The sequence below is a fragment of the Erithacus rubecula genome (genome assembly GCF_903797595.1).
Source record: "Erithacus rubecula genome assembly, chromosome: 3".
In the NCBI taxonomy this organism is placed as follows: Eukaryota; Metazoa; Chordata; class Aves; order Passeriformes; family Muscicapidae; genus Erithacus; species Erithacus rubecula.
In genome coordinates, this window is record NC_136689.1 from 111,655,757 (window position 1) to 111,682,725 (window position 26,969).

General features: G+C 36.9%; 1 protein-coding gene across 5 annotated transcripts in view; it reads right to left on the bottom strand.

Annotated features, from left to right (window-relative positions):
* The window catches only part of TOX (thymocyte selection associated high mobility group box), a 213,047-nt gene that overhangs the window by 60,709 nt on the left and 125,369 nt on the right, over positions 1 to 26,969 (bottom strand). For all 5 annotated transcript variants that reach the window (XM_079302704.1, XM_079302707.1, XM_079302703.1 and 2 more), the window contains one exon: positions 22,968 to 23,210. In XM_079302704.1, the coding sequence (XP_079158830.1) occupies positions 22,968 to 23,210 (243 nt within the window). The remainder of the gene's footprint in view (positions 1 to 22,967; positions 23,211 to 26,969) is intronic.

Below are 26,969 nucleotides of genomic sequence, written 5' to 3' on the forward strand. Positions count from 1 at the left end.
AGTCTGTATGTTTACAAGCTCAATTTTGTGTTTGCAGTCTGAAATGGGAGGAGCTGTGCTTCTATCTAACTAATCTGACTCACTTAAGGTATCATTAGGGGTAGAAGTACTATGGAAATAAGAATACCTGCAAAGAAAAGAACAAGGTGATCTGAATAGCTTTGAATAGTATAGTTAACAGCACTAATGTTATAAGATAATTTCTTTTCCTGTATTTACAGTGGAGGTTTTACAGGCCAATTCTCCTTTCTTTAATTTGTAAGAAATCCCCCACAGGAGGATGACAGGTTCCTCTGAATGCAGAAAGAGAGGGGTGGGCATGTAGTCAAACTTACAGGAGGATGGGGGATTTTTTAATTGCAAATTAAAAATGCCACTTCACACAAAATGGAGCTCTCAGACCAGCCAGCATGGATGGTAGAATTAAAACATCTCAGTGACAATTTCATCCCAAGTAAGCACTCAGTGAGAACCAGAAAATATAACCTTAAAATATGAACATTTTACTCTTAGTTAACATTTCACTGGTGCATTTTAAAAAGCTTTTCCTCCACAGAGGCAAATGGTAAAATAAGGATGCCAAAAGTATAAATGAACACTTGCACATGCTAACAAAGAAATCACCAACTAAGTAACCAGCACAGAAGTCTTCAAAAAGTCATTAAAATATCCTTAAAACTTCTAAAAATGAGAGAATCTCTATTAGAATTGCCAGTAAAAAATGTTTAGCTGGTTCTAGTTGGATTCAGTTGATGTGTATGTTTTGGAACAAACCCCAGGTCTTTTACATGGTTATGAAATTACATCTCACAAAGACTCCTTGAACTATCCCATGTCAAGGCAGTATTTTAATACTTGATAAGCATAAATTGGCACAGAACAGAAAAACTACTAGTGGCCAACACAAGCTCAATAGCACATAATGAGAATTTTCACCCATTCAAGACATGGCAAATAACTTGCTGGCCAGGTTACCTTTAGAATGGTTAAAGTACTGCAAATCCCACCAGTCTCTATCTGGCAGGAACACTAGCCAAAATTTGCCTGACTCTGTGCTGCTGCTACATCCAGATACAATCCCACCCAAACAAACTTTCCTCTTGGCACTCTGCTTATGTCCAGTCTTTGCAAATGAGTCTGTGGCTGTTCTCAATTCCTGCTACTGGATTCGTCCTCCAGCCAGGAGTGGATGGCTTAGTGGGCTTGTAAAAACTTACAGGAACTGAAGAATGGGTACAGGTCACACCACAGAGTTATACAATCTTCACAAAAGTGCCTTTATTCATGCCAGGAAAAAACCCAGTAGCAAAATAGAGAACAATCTGGCTCACTGCATAAATGCCTTCCAAAAATCAAGACAATAAATAAATTATTCTCATGCCAAGGTAAAAGTTCTGCTATGGACTGAGGCTGAAAACTCTTTGGTTAAATGGGAAGCAAAGACATTAAATGCCTCTCCATCCTCATCCATGTAGAAGTTGTGTTGACACAATTTTAATAAAGCTAAATCAAAGAAGGACTGCATCTGATGCATGCTGATTATTACAGTTTTCTGGGGTCCAAGGAAATGCTACCATCAGGATAAAATCTAAAATTATGTACTTGAGAACTGTAATGATTTCCCTAGATCTGACAGTACTGTTTACTTCCTCCAGCAAACATGTATGAAGAAAAGACACCAAGTCTTTTCTAAGGGAAAAGACACCACAAGACGACATGTCCTGGCATCAGGAATGAGTCTGAGCATTACAGGATAGATTTTGGACAGCCCTCCAGCTGCTCAGAGTGCTCCCCTGCAGGCCACCACTGTACTATTCCTTCATGATGCAGTTTGAAGGACCTCCATGTTTCCCAGGCATTTTTTATCCAGCTCCTTATTCTGCCACCATAAACTGTAGTCCCATTTCTTGAACCATGCTGAACTATGTAGCCAGGAGGATTTTGGTTATCCTAACCCAACACACCTCTTGGGGTGGATTCTCTGGATATCACATTCAGCCTAAGGAAAGGAAGGATGGCTTATAAGCAGAAGTGCATAGGCATACATCAGGACACAATATTACACAGATGCACAAAGACACAGAATAAATTCTTGCTTGCTTTTATAGCCCATTCCCTCCACAAGGGAAAATTTTGGCCCTTTATACTCTGTCTATCTAATACAGACACTTACCACCATCTCCTCCAAGTGGAATGTGCACCTGCAATTGTTGGGTGATAAAAGACATTTATCTCAATCTGCTCTGGAAAAACTGACAAGGAATGAAGATGAGAAATCCTCGATTAAGACCTGGGAAGCAGAGACTGACACAAATTTATGATTTTTTTTATAACATCTGCATTGTTTGGTGGTATGGTTTTTTTCCCCATACTCAGATACAATAAATGTAATCCTTCAACTCAAATTCTCCATTGAGGAAGGATACAGAAGCGGAATAGTTTCTGCTTTATCTAACAAAACAAACAGGTATAAAATTAAGGAAATACATTAACTTTACAATGAAAAAGGAAAAGCAGATAATTTATTTGTACAAGGGATCCATAATACAGGATTTTTAAGTACAAAAGACTTTTTACATACATTTTGAATCCCACCACTCTATTTTGCTGCACCCTCCAAACACTATGTACTAGTAATGCAGAAAAACATCTTTTCCCCCATTTCAGACAGAGAAACAGAGCAATAGAAAGAAATTTCTCAAGCAAAAGTAAAAACCAAGATAAGAGCATTTCTATGCATAACAAAGGTCTAACACTCAGTCCATCAGAAGCATTGCAAGTCTTTCCAAATATTTTTATGGGATTTGAATCATGACCCAAAAGACATAGGAGTAGCCTTCTCTGTCAGTCATTAAATCCTCAATCTGACCTCTTCTTCCATCATTCACTTTAACCTGTCTGTAGCTGGGGCTGTGACCCTGTTAGAGGAACCTGTGAATTGCACAGAAATGCAATGGGAGCATGAGAACTTCTCTGAAGGATCCTTCAGCAGTTCACCAGAGATATCATTTCTCCATTCTGTACTTAGAGCAGTAGGAAGTAAAACTAAAGATGGAGATCAACATCTGTTCTGAAAAGATCTTAACATGATTTTTCAGCTAAAGGTAGCTTTGCTGATTGCATATGCTTGGAAACCTGAAAGTTCAGGGCTGGGAAATCAGGCATGAAAAACCTCATATTCCTTCTTTCATATTAACACTAAATAATCCTCATTTTTTTTCCATCTTTAACTGGAACTGACAGATTTTTACTTGATCTTCTATACTAACACCCAAGGAATCATCTCTCCTTTCAGATATGTAAACACATTATCACTGACAGTAATGTCAGTATGAAGGCAGAATTTACATCAATCATTAAACTTGTAAATTCATATTTGACTGTGATACTCTCCTACTCTGCATGTGCATGAATAAGGACTGATGAATACCATGATTTGCATTTCCTAGTAGCTGGATGTCCATGAACCAACCGAAATGACACATTTAACTGTTAGGGCAACTAAGAAACTTATGCAGAATAATTGTTACTGTGTGCACACAACATATACAGACTGATACTAAGCTGAAGCATGAAAGTATAGTCCTATTTTAAAAGAAAATTAAATATCTCCCTACGTAAATGGACATTATGCCACACACAACTATTTTCTGTGCTTTGGAATAGCTGCTTTTCAAAACCTGACATGGGGAATTCCTTTGCCTTTCCCCCCTCCCTGCTGCTGGCCATTATGTCAGTTTTTGACACATACTCTGAACCAAGCTTGGTATTTCATTTTACCATATTTCTCCTTCTGAGGGCTTAACAGGCTACTCTTTTCAGCCAATATTTTAAAGGACTTGGCACAAACCTAAACAGCAATTGTAAAGATGAGAGGAGAAAGTTGTCTTTGACTAAAACTGGAGGCATTAAGACACTGAATCAGCATGTATTTTTTTCAAGAATTGCACCAAATGGAAATTTCTAAGGATTCTTCATTTACTAGTGAGGACAGTAAGAATGTATTAGCTACCTCTCTGGTCACTGCCCAGAATTTGCCAATGTTTGGTGGTTGGTAATGCAGCAAGGCAGCATTTCTTGGCATGTCTGTGCAAAGTGAGAAGAATATCACAAGGTGGATTTCTTGGCTATGACACTCCCAACAGACTGCAGCATGTGTCAACAGAAAAACCAGAGTGACATGCCTTCCACTTTAAGAGACAGATACATTACATGCCAGAAAACAGCAAGAATATCCTTTTTAATGTAGCCACTAAAAAGATATCTAAAATTTGATCTATGCAACAGTTCTACCAAATAAACCATGTTCACTCATGATGTGTTTGACTGTATTTAGATTACTTATTATATAAAGATCATTATCCTTGATATAAAACTGTCACATATTAAAAAAGACCCTATATGCAGATAAAGGCTCCCCAGAGAGCATCTCAAACCTACACCATATTCCAGAGCTCTGTATCTCATATTTGGGGCTTTTGAGTTAACCAGAAGTCATACAAAAGTACCTGTAACCAGAGAGCTCATTATTGACTTTGTTTTTGAGGAGGCTTATGCACATTATTTATTCAGGGAGCTGTAAGGAAGAGTGCTCTTATGCAACATGCTTCACATTTGACAGATTCACATAAACATATGCAGTGGTTATGTCAGTGCATTTGGTCAAATCACGTCCTGATTTTATTATATTCATGCAAAAAATGCATTAGGCGTGTTGCTCCGATATGACAAGTTCTTCTGAAAGAGGGTCACAGCCAAAGCATGGCAGCAGTTTTGTGGTTACAGCTATATTCACACATGAATGTGTACTTCGAGTCCTCTTTTGGTGCCATTTATGTCTGGATATTTCATAAAATAAGCCTTCTCAACTCCTTTAACTTTGCTCACTGCTTTATTGCAACAGTGGTTAGCTCCTTGTTCAATAATTCTTGCTGATGTGCAACATCAGACAGGATTGACTCTATGTTCTCCAGCTGGCACAACTGTACATTTTCATAAATTACACTAATATAATCCCTTATATAATGTAGCTGTGAGCAAGAACTGCAGACCTGGAACTCTACCTTTTTCCACAAAGCATGAATAATGATTACTTCTTAGGTGGGTGTGAGCACATCCCTGTTTTATTAGATCAGTCTCACAAAAGAAGGACTGCACTGTGAATGCCAAGATTATTTTTATCATACTATCAAAACCTGGAAACAACAGTGTCTATCTGAAGCTACTAATTTATCACATTTGGCCTTTATCACTCCCAATTTATTCTCTTTTTTTTTTTCTAAGTCAATATCTGCAATGTGTCCTAACTAAAATGTTGGGAATCTTACTGACAGGAACAAATTTCAAACCTCTAGTTGCCCACATGATTTAAAAGACTTGAATATGTCTCTGCAGCTGGGCTGGAGAAAAGAGGTCAGCAATTCTAATTTTGTAACACTTGCCAGTCATTTGAGAGGTTCAGTAGGACTTCAATTCATTTCCTAAACTGCGGTGAATTTCATGTGTTCATACAATTTAGAGACTTTCATAGAAAAAAAAATCCATAAATTAAATCCTCCAGAGGGTACTGAGGAGTGGAACAGAACACGGTAAGTAATATTGCTACTAAATCACTGGAATCACAAGTGGAAAAGAAACAAACATCTGTTCTTCTATACATATGAATGGAAACAATGGAACATAGTAAATGAGCATGAAAATATCTCCTTGAGAAGTAGCATTAATCCACTGACTTCAACTGAATAATCTCCTCATAACACCTTAATACTAATAAGAAAATAAATTATCTGTTTAAATGGAACATTTAGTCTGCATTCAATACAGCCTTGTCATGTTGACACTAGTAAGTTAATAAACAAGTGGGTATTAAATTAGAATACAGGAATGAAATATACACTACTTGAATCATCTGAGGGGAAAATACTTATTTTCAGTCATCATTTTAAATTGTTAAAAACCTATTAGACAGTAAGATCACAGTAAATACACAACTTCAATATGCTTTAATTCTGTGCAATTTATGAGATTTAAGCAAATATCAGCGAGAGTTTTAATTTGGATCTCCCAACAGCTAGACAGGATTATTGTGAGTGTAATAGTTTTATGTTCAAGTGGGATTCTGCTGTATTAAACTCTTTGTTAAACAAATCAGTCAAGCTGTCTCTCTGGAATTTTAATTTGCACCTTTGTAGATGACCGGAGTTTTACTTTTAATGTTTGATTATTAGCACGTACTTTAAAGAGGCAAGATCTTACTGCTTAATATCAGTTTCCTTTCATTTTCACTTGAGTGGAATTATATTTTAGTCCAAAAAGGTTATCACTGTCTGTAGTTATGTATCTCCCAGGGCATTTAATTTGCAGTAAAAAACGCTCTGTAAAAAATGTTGCCATGTTGTCAACATAACTAAAATCTGTCTTTTTGTTAGGCTGCCAACATTTGCTATCATGTTAACTGCAATAGTTCCATCCTTTCCCAAGAGCAGTTGATAGCAGTACTCTCAGCAGCATCACCAGAATCCATATGGAGACAGAAATACAGGTCGAAAATTTCTATGACAAGGCAGCTCACTGCAAGGCTTCAATTTTTTCAATGCTGTCTCACACTGATTCTTTCCTGACAGGTAGGCAAGACATAAATGAGTCATCTTATCCTGATTTTTAGATTTGCTATCTTACTCTAGCCTCAGTTCAGAATTAGAAGTGCACTTCTAAGACAAGAAGGCCTTCTACAGAGCCTCAGCTTCCCAGATATTCCTCTCAGCTGCCACCTGGACTCACCATGCAATCTTCACCCACACAACACTGTCTGGGTTGCCAGAAAAGTCAACAGCAAGTCCAGCTTGCACCAAGGACTCACAGAGAGCTCAGAACACTCCCAACAGGCCACAATCTACTGATTGACCATGCAGGAGCAGGGTTATGGTCACTTCTCACTCAGGTGTTCACACTGGAGTCAACAGAAGTGTTTTCAACAGTAATCAGATATTGTCTTGAGTCTCACAGGAAAGACTAAACTATGAACTGATAGTAACTAATCATTTGGGCATTCTTATGGAGTACAAAACCAAAAGGTTGACCTCTTCATCTAAATAATGCTGTCTAGAAGCCCATATGGTCCCATATACCCAGTTGGATGTTCTGGATATTTTGGAATGGGCAGGTCTCACTCTCTTCTGATCTCCCTTGTCTCATTTCTGACCATGCAGATTCTCAGAAAATATTGGCAGTAAAAGATGAAATTCAACTGATACTTTCCCCTTGCCTCAACTCTGGTTTCACTGTTCCGGCATTTTCCAACAAAACCCTTTTCTGCCAAAAATCCTCATCCAACTCTGACTGCTGTTGAATGCCCAGAGAGTCTCGGGGGAATGTGAAACATCTCCTCACTGTAGGATGGAAGCCTGTGATGTGCACATTATTAGCTCAGAAATAAGCAGTGATTGCTAGATATGAATGTGCAACCACTTGTGACCTTCTCTGAGACACGACTATCATGCCACCTGGGAAGAGAGAAGAAAACTTACTTCTCTCATGATGAATCCATGAGATCAATTCCAAATCTCTCCTTTTTGTCACTGCATATTGGCTAACTGTCTCAAACTTCCCTCAAAGGTAAAATTGAAGTTTAAGTCCTAGCTAATATCATTCTTAATTAGAAACGAGTAATGACATACCTTATATAAGATTTTATTTCCAACTTCAAAAGGAGCTACCTAGGTTTCCTTGGTGTCTTTACTTTGAAGAAAATGTCTTTTATTACTTATTTTAGTACAACACATTAAAATCAAATATCTCCTGTAGCAAAACGATTCAAGTCTCTGGAACTCAAATAATTTTCTAATAAAAAATGCATGAGACAAATAAATGCACTTTATGTTCCACAAGAAAAGGCAGTTTCAACAGGCTAATGCTCAGAGAAAATTCATTTTATCAACCAGCCATTTCATTCTTTGGTGCTGTTACAAGCTCCCCATGGTTGCTAAGCAACCATAATTCATCGTACCTTTTAATGGATACTCTGCTACTGCTGAGAACATTAAGGTGAAGAGAATAAATGCCTTGGGTGAATCTTGAAATCTTTCATTATGCATGTCATTCTATTTCTGTAATGCTATAATGCTGAAATGTTTCTGTGGCAGGAAACTGAGTTGTGGTAATTGCATATTCCACTCATATATGTTTTGTAAGCAGAGCAGCACGTACTTGTCTAAAATGAGCTATTTCTAACATGATTGAAATTGGACTTTTCTACTTCTAAAGGTAGTAAATAAATCTGAGGGGGGAAAAAAGGAATGAGTCTGGAGGAAAATGTCTTAAAATTTTCAGCAAGAGTGACAAAATCTTATGGCAAAAATTGAAAGTAATCAAACAGGCTTGTTGTAACACAGAGTGGTATGTGAATATATAGTATACTGCTGAAAATGCAAAGAACATGAAGAAACCATATATCCTGTGCAACTTCCATATTTTTAAAATGCATGACATTCAAAGACAGACACGTGTGCTAGACCAGGCATCTCTCTCTGCATTATTGAAGCAAACCTCAGCTTTCAGCTGAATGCAAATGTCCAATATTATGTACATTTGCCACTTTGCTGTTTCAGGCCTTTCCTCCTCTTGTGAAATACTTCTTTATACTAACCAAGGAGGCCCTTGTATGAGAACAATTCTACAATTAGACTTGTATTTTTCAAATATATAGTGAAGATATTATAAGGTAAGACAGAGTGCTCAGATAGTGTCAATGATGTGTAGCAGTACAAAACTCTAAGATGGATTATTTTCTTTGGGTTCACCCTGCATTTCTTATCCTGGTTGTCTTCTCCTTCACACCTGTATACACCATGTGATGTTCTTTAAAAAGCCATTATGCAGGTGAGATGTGGATTAGGTTTTTCCTTGTTTTGAACATATGCTTCCTTTATATTAGAAAAAAAATTACAATCAGACTTGGGGAGAACCTGGTTACTTTTTTAAGGCACTTTTTAATGTCACTTCCCTATTTACATATGTGGGCTTGTCCTTGGAAAAGCTCAGTGACAAGCAGTATTTTAGGTTCTCTTCCTTGATCATTTACAACCTAGCAAAGGTTGGTGACCTCAAACTCATGCTGTAGCTGCACAGGCAGTAATCCTGTGTTGTCCAGGGAGGACCAGTCAGGGAACTCTTATAGCCCTGCTTGTTTTGGTGTTGGAAAGGAAGAGCAAAGTCAACCCTTTTTCTTATTCTATCAGAAGTGGTTGAGGAGCAGTTTAAAATCTCCTTTGTTAATCTGCTGTATTTTTATGTGACCACTGAATTTCTGAGTTTTTTGGCAATATAGTTCTTTAACCACATGGAGTGAAGGTGGAAGACCTGTGCCTCTGACAAACCTTTTGAAAGCTGTTCCTCAGGAAAATGATCTGGAGGAAAAAGCATATATGCATAGATATGAAGAGAAGAGAATTGTTGGGCATGCAGTAAGGAGTCAGAGACTGTGCATGAGCCTAACTCTATAGTGACTGTACTTGTTGAAAAGCACAAGAGAAAACCAACACACAGCCATAACAGGAAAGGTAAGATAAAGAGTTTCCAAGTCAAAGATAATGCAAAGTTAAAATAAATGCATTGTATGTCAGAACAAATTATTTCTTTCCTTTTTTCTTTTACTCAAGTATTCATTCATATGGCTTCACTTTCCACCAAAATAAAGCATACTTAACTTTTCTTACTCTTTTTTTCTTCTCTTTCCCTTCTTATTTTATCTTTCTCAACTACTAGTGACAAGAACCAAGAATATGTTTTATACCACTGTTTACTTTCCAGTAAGAAAAATGTTGCCTTTCCTCAAACCACTGATGTTTCCTCCAAAAATGTCTCCCAGAGTAGAAGAAGCAGTAGCTTTGCTGTCTCATTTTCAAAGATTTTCACTCTTTGCTAATGCAAATCACTCCTTCCCTTCACTCCAAATATTTTCTGTGTAGAGTTTCATTAGTGGGGTTACATGCACCTGAAGAATGTCCAAAAAGTGTCTCCTAATGATTCTTCTTGTTCTTTTCTGCTTCTTGAGGGTGGCGATATCAGAGAGAAGTTACAGCCTGAAAAAGTCTTAAAAAGCAGAATACTGAACCATTTCTGACTTCATATTTTTCTATGTATTTTACAAAACTATAGGAAAAAATAGTGGTTTTCCACACATTTAGAGTTGATCAGAATTACAATTCCTAAAGTTAAGAATATTCATGCTTAGGTAATCCCACATTTTCTATGGATCAATTCCTCTTTGGCCCGTGTCATGCAGTTTTAACAAGCGTAAAAAAAAGAGTCAAAATTAATGTTTTAAGCTTCACAGTAAGTAAGGTAAAAAAAGAGAATACTTAATATCATCTATCAAAGTAAGAAGAGAACAGCAACCTGAGACCTAACCACTGGAAGGTCACAACCAATAATGTTTCTGCAAATGGAAATTGGTTGCAGAAGCATCAAATGATAATTACTGTTTGCTGGAGAATTTTAATAGACTTCTACGTCACACTATAAAATGTTTAATTGTAACCCCATTTTAATAACACTATCTGATTAAATGAAAAGACGCCTTGCTGATTGCAATTACAATCTGTCAAACTGCATATTTATTTACAGTTTGGTTTCCTAAAACCATGAGATAAAAAAAGGAAACTCTATTCAGCTTGTCAGCAAACTATAATTATTGTGTATCCTTCTGTCAGTTTCTGCATAAAACTTTTTGGTTTAAAATGGATCTAATTATAACTAGATCAACATTTTTGTAAATGCTTGCTTTCCCTTCTTTCCCAGTCTTGTCCTTCCGTCAATCCCTAGCACTGAATTCTTTGTTGCAAAATCAGAAGGAAAAAAATTCTTCTAAGTAAATGACATTTGTTTCTCTGTTTTATCCCTTCTATCCTAAATTGCTGCTAGAATACAGAAAACTCTATTCAATGTAAATATTATTTATAGCAGTGCACCATCCTAGCAATGTGCTCAAGCTAAGCCATGGGATTAGGACTCTATTGGGTTTTTTCTGCTTTGGCATTAACATCTGGATATCAGCTGAAAAACTCTTTCCAAGAATATCATGTAGCTCATCTTCTGAAAAGTCTATTTATTGTAATTTACAACCTTTCACAAGAAACAATTTGCCAGACAAACAAGAAACAAGTCCAAATATCTGAACACTAGTGTATGTATCAACCAGTTACAGAAATTACATCTCAAAGAAAGGTCTATTAAATCATCCAACCCATCTCCCAGCCAGTGCAGCATTTTCCCATATGTACATGTTCCAGTGCTTTAACAATACCTGGCAGACTATTCAGATGCCATTAAAAGGGTTTTTTCCCAACCTTCACCCATTGCTTATTTTTATCCCATTACTTATGGTGACATTCCTTAGGTATCATAAACATCCTTTCTTTCAGCCTAACTTTCTAAGTAATGGATGATGATAAATAAATAAAATATTTAACATATGCACATAAACAACTTCATAAAATAATTCCGTAGCTGAACCTTCAAGAAGAATTGTTTTTCTCAGTGTAGTTTATGGGTTCATACAGTCTGGATCATGTTTATACACTAAGAAGATTTGGGGAAAGATGATTATTTTTCTACTGTTTCTTAAATGGTGAAGTCAGCTATGAACCAAAACAGTCTGAGTTAATGTACATCTTCTTGATTATTTATTTTCTAGCTGTTCCATCAACATCTATTACCTATCATATATTCTTACATCAATATACACTTAAAAATATAAATATATACATATATATGAGCACATCTTAAAAATAAGCAACAAACAATTGAAAATATTAAATGATCTTCATTAACGTCCACTGCCTGCTGGATGTTATGTATGGTGATTTTTTAAGGGTGAGAACCTCTATCCAGAGCTTGTTCGAGGAGTCTAGATGAATTCTCTAAAAAATAAGCTAGATCTGTCAGAAATGACAAATCTATGGAGTATCCTGCTTTCAGTGAGATGACCTTTTAAAATCCTGTCTTGACTACATTAAAGGAGGGACATTACAGTTCCCTCTGGACCAATTTCTGTGATTTTGTAAGTAACACAACATTATGGATGTACTGAGCTAGGATCTAAGAGTTACATTACTCATGTGACTTTTTTCTGTTGCACAGCTTTCCTATATTGTCTTTAATTATATAATAATCAAAACAAATTGTTTCCAAACAGGACTTAGATCATGATTTTTCTCTTCAGTATTTTTACAGCTTGCACTGATTTTCCAAAAAAATTTCAGAATTGTGAGTGTGGATCATTATTGACAATTTTGTTGACACACCTTTAATTTTATATAGTGTAAAATCTAAATTCTCACCATTTATGAGCAAATGAAAACATCTGTTATAGAGCTAATTCTACTTCTTTTGAAACTCTGGGATAGCTCCTGCTAGAGTAGGACAGGATTAACATTATGCCAGAATATTTCTGAAAATCCCATAGAGGTTTTCAGTCAGTCACATAGCTCCCAAAATGTAGTTCAGAGGCAGAGGCCACAAATGATGTAGCCAGTGCAATAATGCCAGCCACAATTAAAATTACACAGGCCAGGCCCTGGGCAGACAACTTCTCTCTGTTGTGAGTATTCCTCTCCCTGAATTCTCAAAAGTTGATGACAAGTGAGAATAAACATGTGCACTATGGAACCAGCCTGTAAGGGCTTGGACTGGAAATCTGGGGCAGTGGAACATCACACTCTGTGGTTAAACAGATACTTCACTTCTCCCCAGAGCTGACTGCATTTCAAGGACAAGCAAAACAATCCCTGCATCTTTTCCATGGCTCTTAAATAAGGTTGTTGCATCACTTCCAGGTTGCTTGAGAGCTTAAAAGTCTCAGCTACCATTATATGTAGTCACTGTAAAAGCTTTATATTAGATGTGCAGCACATGGCAGTTAAGTCCTGCTTTTATTCCATGTGAGGACATGTGCTAGTTCTAATACTGAAAGCTGACTCTCACCACACTGCTAACCACCTTTGTGTTACTGAGCATCAAACATGAAATCAGCTCCTGGTAACACTTTCATTATTACAGGTCCCCTCACATAGTCAAAGTCTTCCTCTTCCTTTAAGATCTTTCTTTTTCAATTTGGGATTAATTTATCTTAGTATATTGTGAATTAAATTTTAGCTTTTTTAATAAAGTAAATGTTTTTCTTTCCTACATTATAGTACTTGACAGATAGGAGGGACTGGCATTGCAAACATCTACTTGCACTGTCATGAGTAAACTACCTTCTAAGCTAATTAGTGATTGCAAAGCACTTCAAGGCACAAGAAAGGTGCTTCAGAAGAACAGACTGCCAATGGCATTATTTTTCAAATGCTGTCAGTTGTTTTGTGTACAAAAAAAAGAACTTCTAAAAGTTTTGCCAGTGGTTATTTTACATTGCATACTTTCTCTTAGGTAACTTAAGCTGCACTTAATAACCACATAAGGACTAAGCCTATTGCACTTAACAGTTTTTATGCTACTACATAAGAAAGGGGAGCGTCATTAAACAGAGATCCCATACTTAAGTATTAAGGCATGTGTTGGAAATGAAAGCTTAGTTACTGAGTTAATCTCTGAAATTCTTTATGTGTGAATGAAGGTAATCTTAAAATGCATTAAAAAGAAATTGCATCTCCAAATAAAAAAAGCACTGCATTCTCATCAAGGGCCTGATCCTGTAAATACTCCATGAGCAGGCCTCTCTTTTGTTTTTTTTTCAGCTTAGATCATTTTTGTAAGGATGTAACCTGATATTGTTACTGTCAGGAAGCAGAGTTTTGAAGATGTGATATGGAGTTTTTTTCGTCTTGTTATCCATTAGGTATGCCACGTCTCACTTTAGCAACTAAGCAACTTCCTTCTCAATTAACTCAATTAGCAAAAGTACCCATTATCAAAGTTACTGGCAGGCACTGTAACCTCACTTATAGCTCAAGGATTTGGTAAAAAAATTGTATAATGCAGAAATGTACATGAATTAAATCCATTGCATCTACTTCAATAATCTGGCTTTAGTTCCAGTCTCTGTTTAACCACAGCGTGGATCCACAATCTGGGGAGAATGGGGATGTTTCAATGCTACATCCTGTCTGTTACACTCCTTTTCCAGCAGAGGGCTTCAGTGATTAACAGTGTGGTACACACTTACATATACACACAGACACATAAATGTTCATATATATGTATATACACAGGCATATAAATGTTCATATATATGTGTATCCAGGTATACATGTATGTGTGTGTGTGCACTTTGAGCACTGCAGTTCACTTCAGCTCTGGGTCAGGGCAGGCATACAGAGTGCCCATCCCCACCTGTAACATCTCCTTTGACTCTTTTATGTCACTGCATTTTGTTTGAAAGAGAAGTTTTGGATACAAACTGATAATATGTAAGATGAAGGGATATTCCTTTGTCCACTTTAGATGAAAAGCATTCATTGTGGGGATTTTGTAGCTGAATAATATGCACAAGCATGCCTTGGAGGTGCTCCTCACTCCATAATGCTTCTTGCTGCCACTCTATACCTTAAGTCCTTTTTTCTGATTGCATCCATCCCTGATAGGCACAAAAAATGAATCAAGGACATTCACTTCCTCATCTTTAGTGTACAAATATAGAGGCAACAGCACATATAACATACCAGAAGTGCAGTTCAAAGGTGTGTGAGTGAGGCTACAGAGATCCTGGGTCACATGCATGTGGCTGAAGTACAACATCACAGTAGCAGTGGGGGTTTAAGAGTTTACACACTGTCCACAGGGAATCCCAATGTGGCATTTACAAAGAGCATCAGTGCAGGACTTGTACAAATGAGGAGGAGGTGGAAGGGAAAAAGAGGGGCAAACATCAATCTAAAATGAATCTTTATATGATTGAAACCACTAGGGAGGAGTAGGCACCTTTGCACTTTAAGCATTTCTTAATTGCCTCATGAAAGAAATAGGGATAAAAACAAGAAATGAGTTATTTTTTACTTCTGATTATTTCTTCAAATCTCATAAAACTACCATGTAGAATATTTTTCTTCCATTCCTCATGTAAAAAGTCACTGGTAACTCAAACAACAATACTTAAAACTCTGTAAAAACCACTAAAACAGATAAAACCCCCTGAGACTATTAACTGAGCCATTTAAATTCCTTCAATTTGGAAAGCCAAGAATGTGTTTTTTCCCTCAAAATGTAGAAAAAAATTTTGCTAGACATCTATGACTCTATGTGTGCAAGATTAAGGAGGAGAATTCTCACTGTAGCAGGTGACACAGCTGAACTTCCAGCAGGCACCTGGAGTTAAGACAGAACATTCTGCAGTGGGGCTGCTTTTGTCCACACACCCTTGACTACTCAACAACATGGGATGACATGGTGACTGCAGTACAAATCCATGAGGGATGTGCAGCCTTCTCAGCTGCTTTTGAGTTTCAAAGAATGCAAATCCATACATTTAAATGATGAAACAAGTGGAAATAGAGGCTGCTCTACCTGATGCACAAAGCCCTCCCTTTCATCTGCAATGTGGGCTTCTCCTTCCTTTTTGTCTTCACAGAAGTATGTTCACAGTTTTTGAGAAAGACATTTCACTTCTATTCCATATACAGGACTTAAGATCACTAAGATTTTTTTTTTTGCCAAAGTGTGAGTCTTCAGAAACATTTCATTATCATGCTGTTCTCGACAAATACATGCAATGTTAAAAGCAGCAGATTAAAGTCAACAATCTCTGCTGCTGAAACCCCTGAATTTCTGACATTTTCTGAGAGTTATGTTTCCTCTATTTGCATACTCTATTATCTGTTTTGTTTGACACTTACAGCTATGATGTTGCTTATGCATTAATCACTCCTGTGAGTACTTCACATGTGAGGTGTTGTATAATCCACCACCCACAATTGAAGTCTTTCTCTCTGCACCACATTCATCTTGTCTTAGCCTGTTCCTATCTGGTTAAAGTCTAAGAAAAATAATAGTGCAACTAAAATTATTTATTTTTCTTACTTTTTATATGTAGAAAAAAAACTCCTATTAGACAATGGATAACCACTGTGAAAAAGGTCACCAAAGCATTTTCTATAGAAGGTTGTTTTCAAAAATAAGATATATTCTGCCTTGCAATTTCTTCTTGAAATTATACTGAAGTTGTTTTCTGACTGAGTTTGTGAAATATGTGAGCCACGTGGATTCTCAACAACCACACTCAAGTAAGCAGGATGATGTGTTTCCCAACTGACAGTAAATCAACAGCTTCATTTTCAGTTTTAAAAATGAGATCTGGAATTATTCTAAATAGAGTCCTGGTCATCGGTGTACAAATATTTTCCTCCAGTTATGTGCAAATATTTACTTGATCTATCTTTAAGGTAAGCTCTTAGTATTTTAGAGACTGAGAGTGTAACTTTACCAGATACTACTTTAAGACCAGAAAAAAAAACCCACCACAAATCCTTTCAGAGGAATTTTTGTCCTAGCTGACCTGAAGAAGGTGGGGTCCATCAGTAGCCTGCACACACAGAGTGCTTTCTTTAACTCTGCTGATGTTCTCTTGGGAGGGGAAAACTGTAGAGATGCTACCAGCTGAGGTGGTACCAGCAATGTTGCCCCTTCTATGAATTCATGGACTGATGATTTCTGCTGAGAAAGCCCCAGGGACATGAGCCATGGGAAGGTTCTGGTCCCCCTGCTGTAGTGTGGGGTTTAGTCCCAGATAGAGCACATTTTTTTTTGAGAGATGTCCCATTTCAACTTAATCCTGAGGCACAGAGAACAAACCACCTGCCACAGTACACAACAGCTAAATGGCAGATCTCTATCACTGCTAAAAATGCATGCTTTGTTTCCACTCTGATTTTATACAGCCGTAATTTCTAAGATCAGAAGTTTTTTTGTAGCACACTGAAGAGCCTTCTAGTAGCAGATATGCAATATTCAGGTATTTATGAAACCTTGATCAAATTACATCTTAATCAGCTTTTCTATATATCCTTTCTGTTGTCTTTCTGATGACAAAAGAGTGGAGCAGACATCAGAAGAAAGGAAAGATAAAAATGATGTTCCAGAGCCCTTGATGGAATAAATCATCATAATTCTACTAGAGACAATAAAGTTATGCTGACAAACATGAGCTGGTTAGAGTGTTTGATATAAACACCCATTAACTATTGTAACCTTTCTCCATGCAAGGCTTATTTCCGTGAGAAAAAAAAAAAAAAAAAAGAAAAACAACTGCTTGGAAAACATGGTGTTGTATTTTTGTTGTTGTCTGACTTGTTGGGTTTTTTTCTTTTCTTTTTTTTGTCTTTTGGTTTGGGTTGAGTCTTTTTAGGGAAAAGAAGAATACAAAGTTACTTAATAAGAGAAAAAAACCAAACAACTTTAACACAAGATGTTCCATGACCTTAGCTTTATGATTTGGTGGTTCTGATGGCAATAACTCACTGCAATAAAATTTGGGGTAGCAGCAGGTCTGTGTAGCATAACAGTAAATTTTGATGTAAACTGAAGACCAGAGACTGGTAATGAGGCACAAATGTGAAGTATTCACCAGAGACAAAACATATCTGCTACCACTGGCATGCAATACAAGCTAGAAAAAAGTATCAAAACATGGCTCAAATCTTAACATCTAGGTTAGGAGACACAAATCTTTTTATTTTTTTTTGTTGTTATGAAAGTCACTCATCTTGTTTATCAGAAATAATGAATTTCTGTTTGACTCAGTAGTTTGCACTAACGCTTAAAGGTGCAAGAAAAAGAAAGAACAGAAAGAAAAAGAATCAGCTGTATAGGTCAGCCTCAAGATGAGTCATGAATACTGAATTTAAACTAAACATGTATGAAACCAGTAAAACAAAATCCCAGGTACATCAACAACAGTCTCCTTTATTGTATATATTAGCAACTGTACTGTGAATAAGAAATACTAATTCCATTACACCTGAGATTAAAAATGGCAACAACAAGAACAAAAAAAAAGTGGCTGTCTGCTTTCTTCCCTGTTATACAATGCCACATTCTGTTTAAGATATTAATCTCTCATGGGTTGCATATCTAAAAAATATAATTAATGAAAAAGTATAATGTAATTGTTCAGGCTTTGATGAATTGGGGCATAATGTTAAATAATTATTCATTGCCTTTATTCTTCTGTCTAAGTGTGCAAAAAAAAGCAGCTTTTTATTGCTTTTTTTAATATAAGGACATGGGCCTTTGTGACATGCATTTTATTTTAAACTAATGCTTCTATTATTCCACATTTGAATAATTATAGCTGACATCATCTACTCTTCTGTGACCTAGAAGATCTTTAGCTCTAGCACACTGTTACATATTTTATGCATTACATGAAATAAAACACCTCAAGATTTCAAAAATATTTATTTTAAAAACAGCAATGAAATTGTCTGTAATCACATTTTCTGCTCTGCTTTGAAAGCAGCATTATTCAATATGCCAGTGGTCTTTTCCATAAGAGCAACATATTAGAAATTCATGCTGCTCTTATATATCTGAATTCCTTGATGTGCTGCACTCCCTATAGACCTAAAGAAACATTTTTGCTTCAGTTTCATATGTCCTGCACATTACCTACTGATGTGGTGGTTGTCAAAACAGTTGTACAGTAGCCTTTGAATTCAAAGTGTGCCCTCACTGTATACTAAAAATGACAATAAACCTAAGTATATACATTATGCTGGCTTTTGCTGCCAGCACAAGTAGAGCATTTGGGAAATAAATCCCCTGATTTCATTGTCTTTTAACATCTTTTCCACATTAAATTTAAAACCCAGAAATCTGAAGCATTTCAAGAAACCGAAATCTTCTATTTTTTCCTTGCAAATTTTCTATGCTATACCATCATGAGCCACATTTTCAAAAAGATCAGCACAAGATTACAAATGAAAGCATTCAAAACATAGGTTGGGGTTTTATCCCACTATGCAAAAATAGCATTGTAATTTTTAACCCTGGTTCCTTGCAGAAAAAAACAGCTATCTATATGATACACTAAAAAAGCTGGAATGTCTATAATTTTATGTGTGCAGAAAAATTCATTTTATAAAACACATTCAAAAGCATTTTTACAGATAAATACACATTTTCATACAACATGTGTTTTTTGAAAATGTTAGAAGGGTAACTCTTGTGGTCCTTGGAAATATTCTTTGAGAAAAACTCACACCAACAGAGAAAGGCTGGCAGGTCAAGAACCAGCTGGAATCTAAACAAACTCACACAGTCCTTAACTGATTGGAAACCAGGAAGGGATCCCTATTCCATTACATAGAAACAAGCACGTTTACAGGACCATAAGTATATTTTCATTAAACAAAAAGTTCTATGTATATCAAATTGCATCCAATTAAGAAGTGGGTATAGAAGTCATGTCCATTTTGAATAAGGATTTCAGAGGGCTGGACTGGGTTAATACCACCATGACTCACATTCTGGACAAATTTTGTAATTTCTGAAGCCCTGATATCCAGATATAATGAGCACCTAAAGAAATCTATACGTGACAGCATGATATAAATTAAGGTGCATGTGCAGGTGTATATTATGTATGCAAACTAAGAAGAAAGACAGAAATAAACAAAGATAGAAGTAAATATGCAAACTGACAGCAGAATAATGAGAAGGAAAAAAATTAGCTGTTTTGTTGTTTGATTTTTTTTTTTGTAATAGTGGTCATGCAACATGAAAGTCCAATCAATCAAAAAAGAAACTTCAAAGAAGGTTAATTCCAAATTTAAGACACTGTCAATGGCAATGAGAAATTTTCATTTCCCAGTACTGTAAAATTTTTTTAGAAAGAATTCCCACAGTGTGGAAATGTGTAAGAGGGAGATCCCTAACATGAATTCACTGAGCTGGTAGTGGGCTCTTATTGTGTGCATTTAAGCACTTCTGCAGAGGAGACTTCTTAGAGAGATTGGGGTAAATCCTGCCATCCTTAATGAAAAGGATTTCATCTGCAGCTTGGAGGAAGTACTCCACAGTGTGAAACAGGGACTTCTGATGGGGGGAGATTTGAAGGGGTTTTAGGAAGAGTACATCTTCAATTTTCAATCTGTCCAAAATTACAGAAATCCTCATCTGAAAATACCTGGTAGCTGACATGAAGAAAACCACTATACTTAGTGTATGAACTATTTTCCAAATGTTTCTGAGCTCACTGAGATTCCTTTCTCACATTTGGCTAGCATTAAGTAATGTTTTGTCTAGAAAAACACAAACTGAAAAACACTCACTAGTTCTAATACAGATGAAAAAGAAGGTATTATTGCTAAAATATCAATATGAGTTAAAAACTAGCTAAAAAGAAGGAAGTTTAAAGTAAAGAAAAAAACAACAAATTCAATCAGAGGCACATTGCAATGCAGCTGAATTTGGCCCAATGAAAGTAAATTTGCTGAAGATGTAAAATTAATTAGGGATAGAGAACAGCCAACAGATTTGTTTCTAAGAATATTTTTTCTAAAAATACCCATTAGTGCCCTGAAAAATGAAGTGAGACACATGTTTTCCAAGTACACTAAACAGTACTTGATATGCTAGAAATTATTTGGAGCCAAGGGTTTAGATAGATTGGAGAAACTTACAAATTATGTTCTATATGAGGCAATATAGGAGTGATTTAGACAAGAACATGTTCAACAGATCAGAGTTTGTTGAGATAGTAAAAAGGAAACTTGGAGATGAGTAATAGCACAAGAAAAGAGTCATATTGAAGAAACAATGTTAAATGTTCTGGATTGCAAAGATTCAAAACTAAGTAAAGAATGCTAACTCTACAAAATCCCCTGTTTTCTTCATCAGTGCAAAGCCAAAAGAACAATGGGGCCATTCTACTCACTGAAGACCTAAATTATTTCCCTCAAGTTAATTTCTCTCAAGCTATCAAATTCAAATCAGAGGAGCTATACTGCAAACAGTGTTTGAACTGTAGGAAATCGAGGTGTTAACATCCCACCATTTGTACTAACAGGAGCTGTGGCTTCATCCCCTGCACAGACAAGCCAGCTCCAGTTAAAACTATTGCTAGGTAAGAGGCACTCTTGTGCAAAAAGGGCATGCAAGTTAGGGACAACAGTTGACTTAGCATATGGCACTTCAAGGATCATGCTTTATTTGTGAACAAATCCTCAGAAATTACTGTCAAAATTCAGCATGTATTTCCTTGACATCTGATTTTCAACTCTTCTGATCTTCACTAAGTTCCAATAGCAAAATTGCCTAGTTGTATTATTCAACTTTCCTGTATTTACCCTCAATGTGATTATTCACTGTGATGATCTACACACTCTCAAGGCCCTTTGTTCAGAGCTTGTTCCAAAAGGTTAATGTGAAACATCACAGCTTAAAAGAATGCATAGTTCTGAGCCATAACCATGGCTCAAAAGAGGTCAATTCAATGAAATACTGTCTGTCTTGACTAGAGTGTCAAGCATTTCTCTTACTTTTTCAAGTACTCTCATAGCTCTGATTCTCAGAACCCCACACAAGATTTCACTCAAGCTCTTTAATGCATGCCATCAGCTTTGCAGAAAAGTAAGGAAAATATAGGCTCTTTCCACAGAATATATTTATATTTCTGTATATAAATCTGCCTCTCCTCCACTCCTCCCATTATTGAACATAACCCTGGGGTCAGATTCTGACCTCAAACACAAAGTGTGCAACATCCTAGTAAATCAATAACAACTGTACAATATACAGGATGCCAACACTTGTGCCCTCTGCTTTTTGGACATCTTCAGAAGGAATGAAGAGCTCCTCAAAATCAAGGTAGCTTTATTTTAATTAAGTTGCAATGAAGCCATGTGACAAGGCAGATTTTTGCTGTAAATTAAGCCTTTGCCAGCCACCATGGCCCCTGGCTCTGGGGCTGTCAATCTGAGGGGCTGATGAATCTAGATCCCTCACTGCCCAACACTCCATGTGTGTGTCAGCCCTCAGGTCCCCAGGACTGATTTATGGTTTTTAAGTAATATGGTGGGGAGTGAGCAAGCTGGGAAGCCTAAACAGCCTCACTCCCTAAGTGCAGAACTTTTGGTGAGAAGCCCAGACCTTTTATCTCTAGGAACAATAGATTCTTATCTTTGGCTGTTGGGATCTGCAGCTCCTGGGCAGCCCATTTAGCCCTCCTAGTGCTTTAAGTGCCATGGGATACACACAATGTCAGGCTCCATCCTCTTTCATGGGATTTTTACCTCTTTGGGTTAGAATTGTACATCAATGAGAAATAATCTTGTCTGAAGCTGCTATGCAAGAAGTGTACTAATTAATTGTAGAGCCCACTTGAAAATGTAACATATAAAGTAGCTCTGCAGTTGTTGCAAGCAATTTAACATTCAAAGAAGTGATTTATAATATCAGGCTTCTCAAGATTACGACCATAATGACTATCTGACAGACTTTATAAGCAAGTTGTCCAGTCATTTCAATTGGATTCTGGCTGGCTAAGGACTGGGAACTGTAAAAAGGCTGCAAGATTTGGCCTAGAATCAGAAATAACATTTGCTGTTTTCCAAACGTGCGGTAAACAAGAAAGGAGATATTAAATTTTTGTACATCTCTCAGCACATGCAAATGAGAATGGAAAGAGCCTCATCAGACAAATACAGAACAACAGCCATCTGGATCCAAACCCTGCTCCAGCAGAAGTCAGAGCCTCTTTCTGTCATTATTTACATCCCTGTAACGCAGGAACACTTCTACCCAAGGCAATGGAAGGTGATAGGCTTTGAGGAACTCAGCAGAAAATCCCTCCTCATCTATGCTGGGGGGAGGATTTGACACAGGGAATGCAATGTAATACCCAGAGTCAGGCCAGTGCACTCTAAAATTTGAGTGGTGCAGCTGTTGGCCCCCTTGCAGGATTTCAAACAGGTCTGTATTTCCATGATTTTGCACTTAAAACAGAAAACAAGGGAAAGACTAAAAGTGCTTACCACAGAGAGGGAATTGGAAAGTAGTGTCCCATCTTGGCCAAGCATGTTGGAAACTGTAATTTCAGGTAGATCCATGTTTTGAGGGTGGAATGGAAGGAGGCCATTGTGGTTCATGGGATGACACAGAGAGTGGTACCCAGACTCTATCTCATTCAAGTGCACCAGGGAGTGGTCAGGCAATGACGGAGGAGTTATAGGAGGTATGTTAAAATCTTCACTTTCGAGACTTGGGCCAGGAAAAGACTAGAAAAAAAAACAACAAATGGAAAGTGCTATGAAAATCATATGAGCACTGGTCAATAATAACAATAATAGTCATATAGAACGAACAAAAGAACTAAACTCACATACTTCTAAGCATGATCTATAATTTAAAAAGAATATTTTCAAGATCTGTATATTATACAAGTGAAGTCTCACCATTATGTACGAAGGAAAAAAATGCCTCTAAGGCATGAGAATCTCTGACACTTTTCCCTTAGAAGAAAGTTTTTTTAAAGAAGGTGAACTCAAATGGATTTCAAGGGTCTTATTAAAATTTTCCGAGAGTGTTCATCTAGCTGAATACCTTTTTCATGGGAATTGTGGAAAAGGGAATATAATCCATAAAATTAATATTGGCACAAAATGGTTCATTTTACTCCCTGCTACTCAGACCAAGAATTACACAGTGAAGAAAGACACCACTTTTATGCTTATGGGAGTGCCATGCATTTACTCGGCTGCAGAGAAAAAGAAACAGTATGTACCTAGTATGAGTACACTTTGTGTTTATAAAAATACATTTGAAGTGTCTAAAAAATACATTTTTTTCTCTCTTAATCTATAAACTGAATTATACATACATTTTGTCAGTTATCTGAATTAGTAATTCCACCAAACAGCTGTTAGTCTTTTGTTGTCTGTTGCCATTAAGTCATCCAACTCAATCTGATCCAACAAAAAGCCACAGGCAAAGTCAGAGTAATGCACCAAGGTGGATAATTGCTATTAGTCATCTACAGTTTTTTTTGTATATCAGGTAGGTTCATTTGTGGGATAGGGTGGGTATGTGCATATTTCTTAAAAGGAAAAGCAGAGGATAATAAAGAGTTAAAAGAGACCAGTTGCAATGGCTCTGCCTGAAAGCCTGCTCTGCTTTTCTGAGAACAGCCAACTCCTTTGCAAAGTGATCAGTCTTTGCACATCCCATGCCCACAGTCAGGAGATTTATAGCTTAGACACTACTCCCACCCTTCCTGCCCCTCTTCAGCACAGCAGTCCTGCTCTGAGTGCTGCTTTTGTTAATTCTGGAAATGCAAAGATTTAAATACATTCTGCTCCTGAAAAGTATCACCAGAAAGGATGAGTATGAGAGCACAATTTCAAAGAGCAGCTATTGGAAGAAAATGCTTTCCCCAATATGATTTTCCAAATGGAGGACAGTACCGTGTATGAATTCATGCAGAAGGACAAGGGAAGAATCAATGGCCAATTATAAACAAAGGGATTTTTCATTAGTCATCATAGTAATAATGTCCTTCTGATGCCTGAGGTTACTCTTCTCTGTGTGAGCATGTATATATAAACTTAAATCAGACCAAAACAGTATTAAATGTTTTCAGTGAGCTGGTGATCACAGAAAAGTCTCCTCTAATGTACATTGCCATGGTTTTGGCCACTTTGTTTTTTGTCTTTTTTTTTTTTTTTTTTCCAAAAGAGGTTCTAATTTCTTTACCGAATATCTTAGTATGAAATAGAACAGAAATTCTAGACTGGAAAGACCAAAGTGAAATGCTCAAAAATGAAAAACAACAGAACAGGGTTTGACAGTGATATCACACTGTTATGTGTTAGGACTTTGATTCTACCCTTGCATTCCAGCTGTTTCTCCAGCACAGGAGTTTGCTCTCCCTTTGCCCCAGCTTTCTCCTTATTGGCAAGCTGGTGTGAGCCTACTGACCTCTGTAAGTTGCATTTGCCCCCACTTTTACAAGCCATGATGCAGCCACTTCTCCAAGGGGAAATACTGTAAAATAGGCCCTCACTAAATGGAGAGAAGGTTTAAACATGGCAAAGAGAACATCCCATTCATTCAATAACAATTACATAAATTTTGCAAAATCAAATAAAAGTATTAGGGACAATGCATACACAACCTAGTTGCTAATTACTATAATATAAAATCCATGATGAAGAAAAAAGAGTTTAAATTAGATCTTAAAGTGAGTTGGAGATCTAATACCACAATAAATAAACAGCTAGGAATAGAAATGAAGGAAGGCATAGCATCCATAATGCTGTCCTAGACCAGCACTATCCCTGCAGGTACACTTAGATTTGGTAACTGCAATCTTGGTGAGCCTATAGCTCCATGTAGCCTACAGCAACCAGGAGGGATTCTTTAGCTGTGAAAAGATGACATTTATGTTCAACAGTCTTATTTCTACTGTCCCAAAAGACTTATGGCCTCAAAAGAGTTTTCTCTCCCCTGATTTTGCAAGTAGAAAGCTCTAACATCAATTTTCTCTCTCTTGCACTGTCCTGTGAGACTTAAGTTCACTACTTTTTTTTAAAAGCAAGTATCCCTAAATCAAATATTGACAGGCTATTGGAGGCACTTAAGATATCTGCTTATTTGTATAGCTCTTTTTGCATGTCACAAATGGATGGACCAGGTTTTACTTTTGATTCTTTGTGTTTCAACTGTGTCTTTAACTAGTAATACTTCAAAAAATGGTGGAATCAATTGAATATCCAGTAGGACATTAGCTTCACTTATTAAGAAAGAAGTACCAAGAACTAGTAGCTCCACAATCCAAGCTGTGTCATGTGTAGGTATATAATAATGTTATATATATTATATAGGTTAAGCATTTTAAATAAATGGTGGTTTTCTGATTAATTCCTAAAAAAATATCACACCGTGGTAATTGCTTGTGAACCAGTTAAGAGTGTATATGATCCTACATCACCTACAATATCATTGTCCACTACACTTAAACATATAGAAAAAGTCATAATGACACACCAAGTAACATACAATTCAAATTATAGTATTTCCCATGTTTCTCTATTTTTTTTTTTTTTTTAACACATAAACTATTGGACTATTTCAGTAAAGCTAGGCACAATCCAAGCTATATGCTAGTGGTATGGACAGATAATCCAAAACATCTGCAGAGCACCCTAATCACCTTAAATTTTCAGCCAGTTTGGTATTTCCATGCTCAGTACTGTGTGCATGCAACCTATACAGACATAACTTCCTCAGGGAAGCTACTTCAACAGTGATTTGCTGGTACTTATTTGTCTTGACCAGGAGCTTAGTTCAGATGCTTGTAATGACTTAGCACACTGGCATATCAAACCCAAAATTCCTAGATAGATCTGCAGCAAAGCCTAACATATCCCAGGAACAAGGCTGTTGCAACTGTGCCTGGAGGAAAGGCACGAGGAATGGGACATGTGCTTGTCCTGTGAATAGCAGCTACAAGCTTCAAACACCCACTCCTACTTTCCTGCCATCTCTCTCCTTGCCATTGGAAAACCTATTTTTGTAACCATCTGGGGTCCCCTTGATGCAACTGATGTGCTGCCGGCAGTGAGCTCTCCTGGAATGTTGTATTGTCACCTTCAGTAAAAGGAAATTTTAGGAAAATTTACCAAAAAGCCAGTCTTGAGCTTAACCCCACAGCAAGAATTCCAACTCCCAGACCAGTTATCATCCTGTCACAGCCTTTGAGCTTCTTTAGAGCACCATTTCTTCCAATGCAAGCCATTTACCTGGAATTTCTAATTAAAGCAGTTATCTAGCATCCAGAGCATCAGAGAAGCCTGTAGTTCCTGTATCCAATTACAATAATAAGTATAATTCATAGGTATTAATAATAAATGGTGGCCTGTAGTTTCAGCTCTGTTAGGTTTTTCTTGGGGATTGGGAAGGTTAGGGTCTTTCCCCTCCACTCCAAGGGGTTTTCCTTTATTGTGTTCCACAGAGAAAACCCTCTGCAAATTAACACC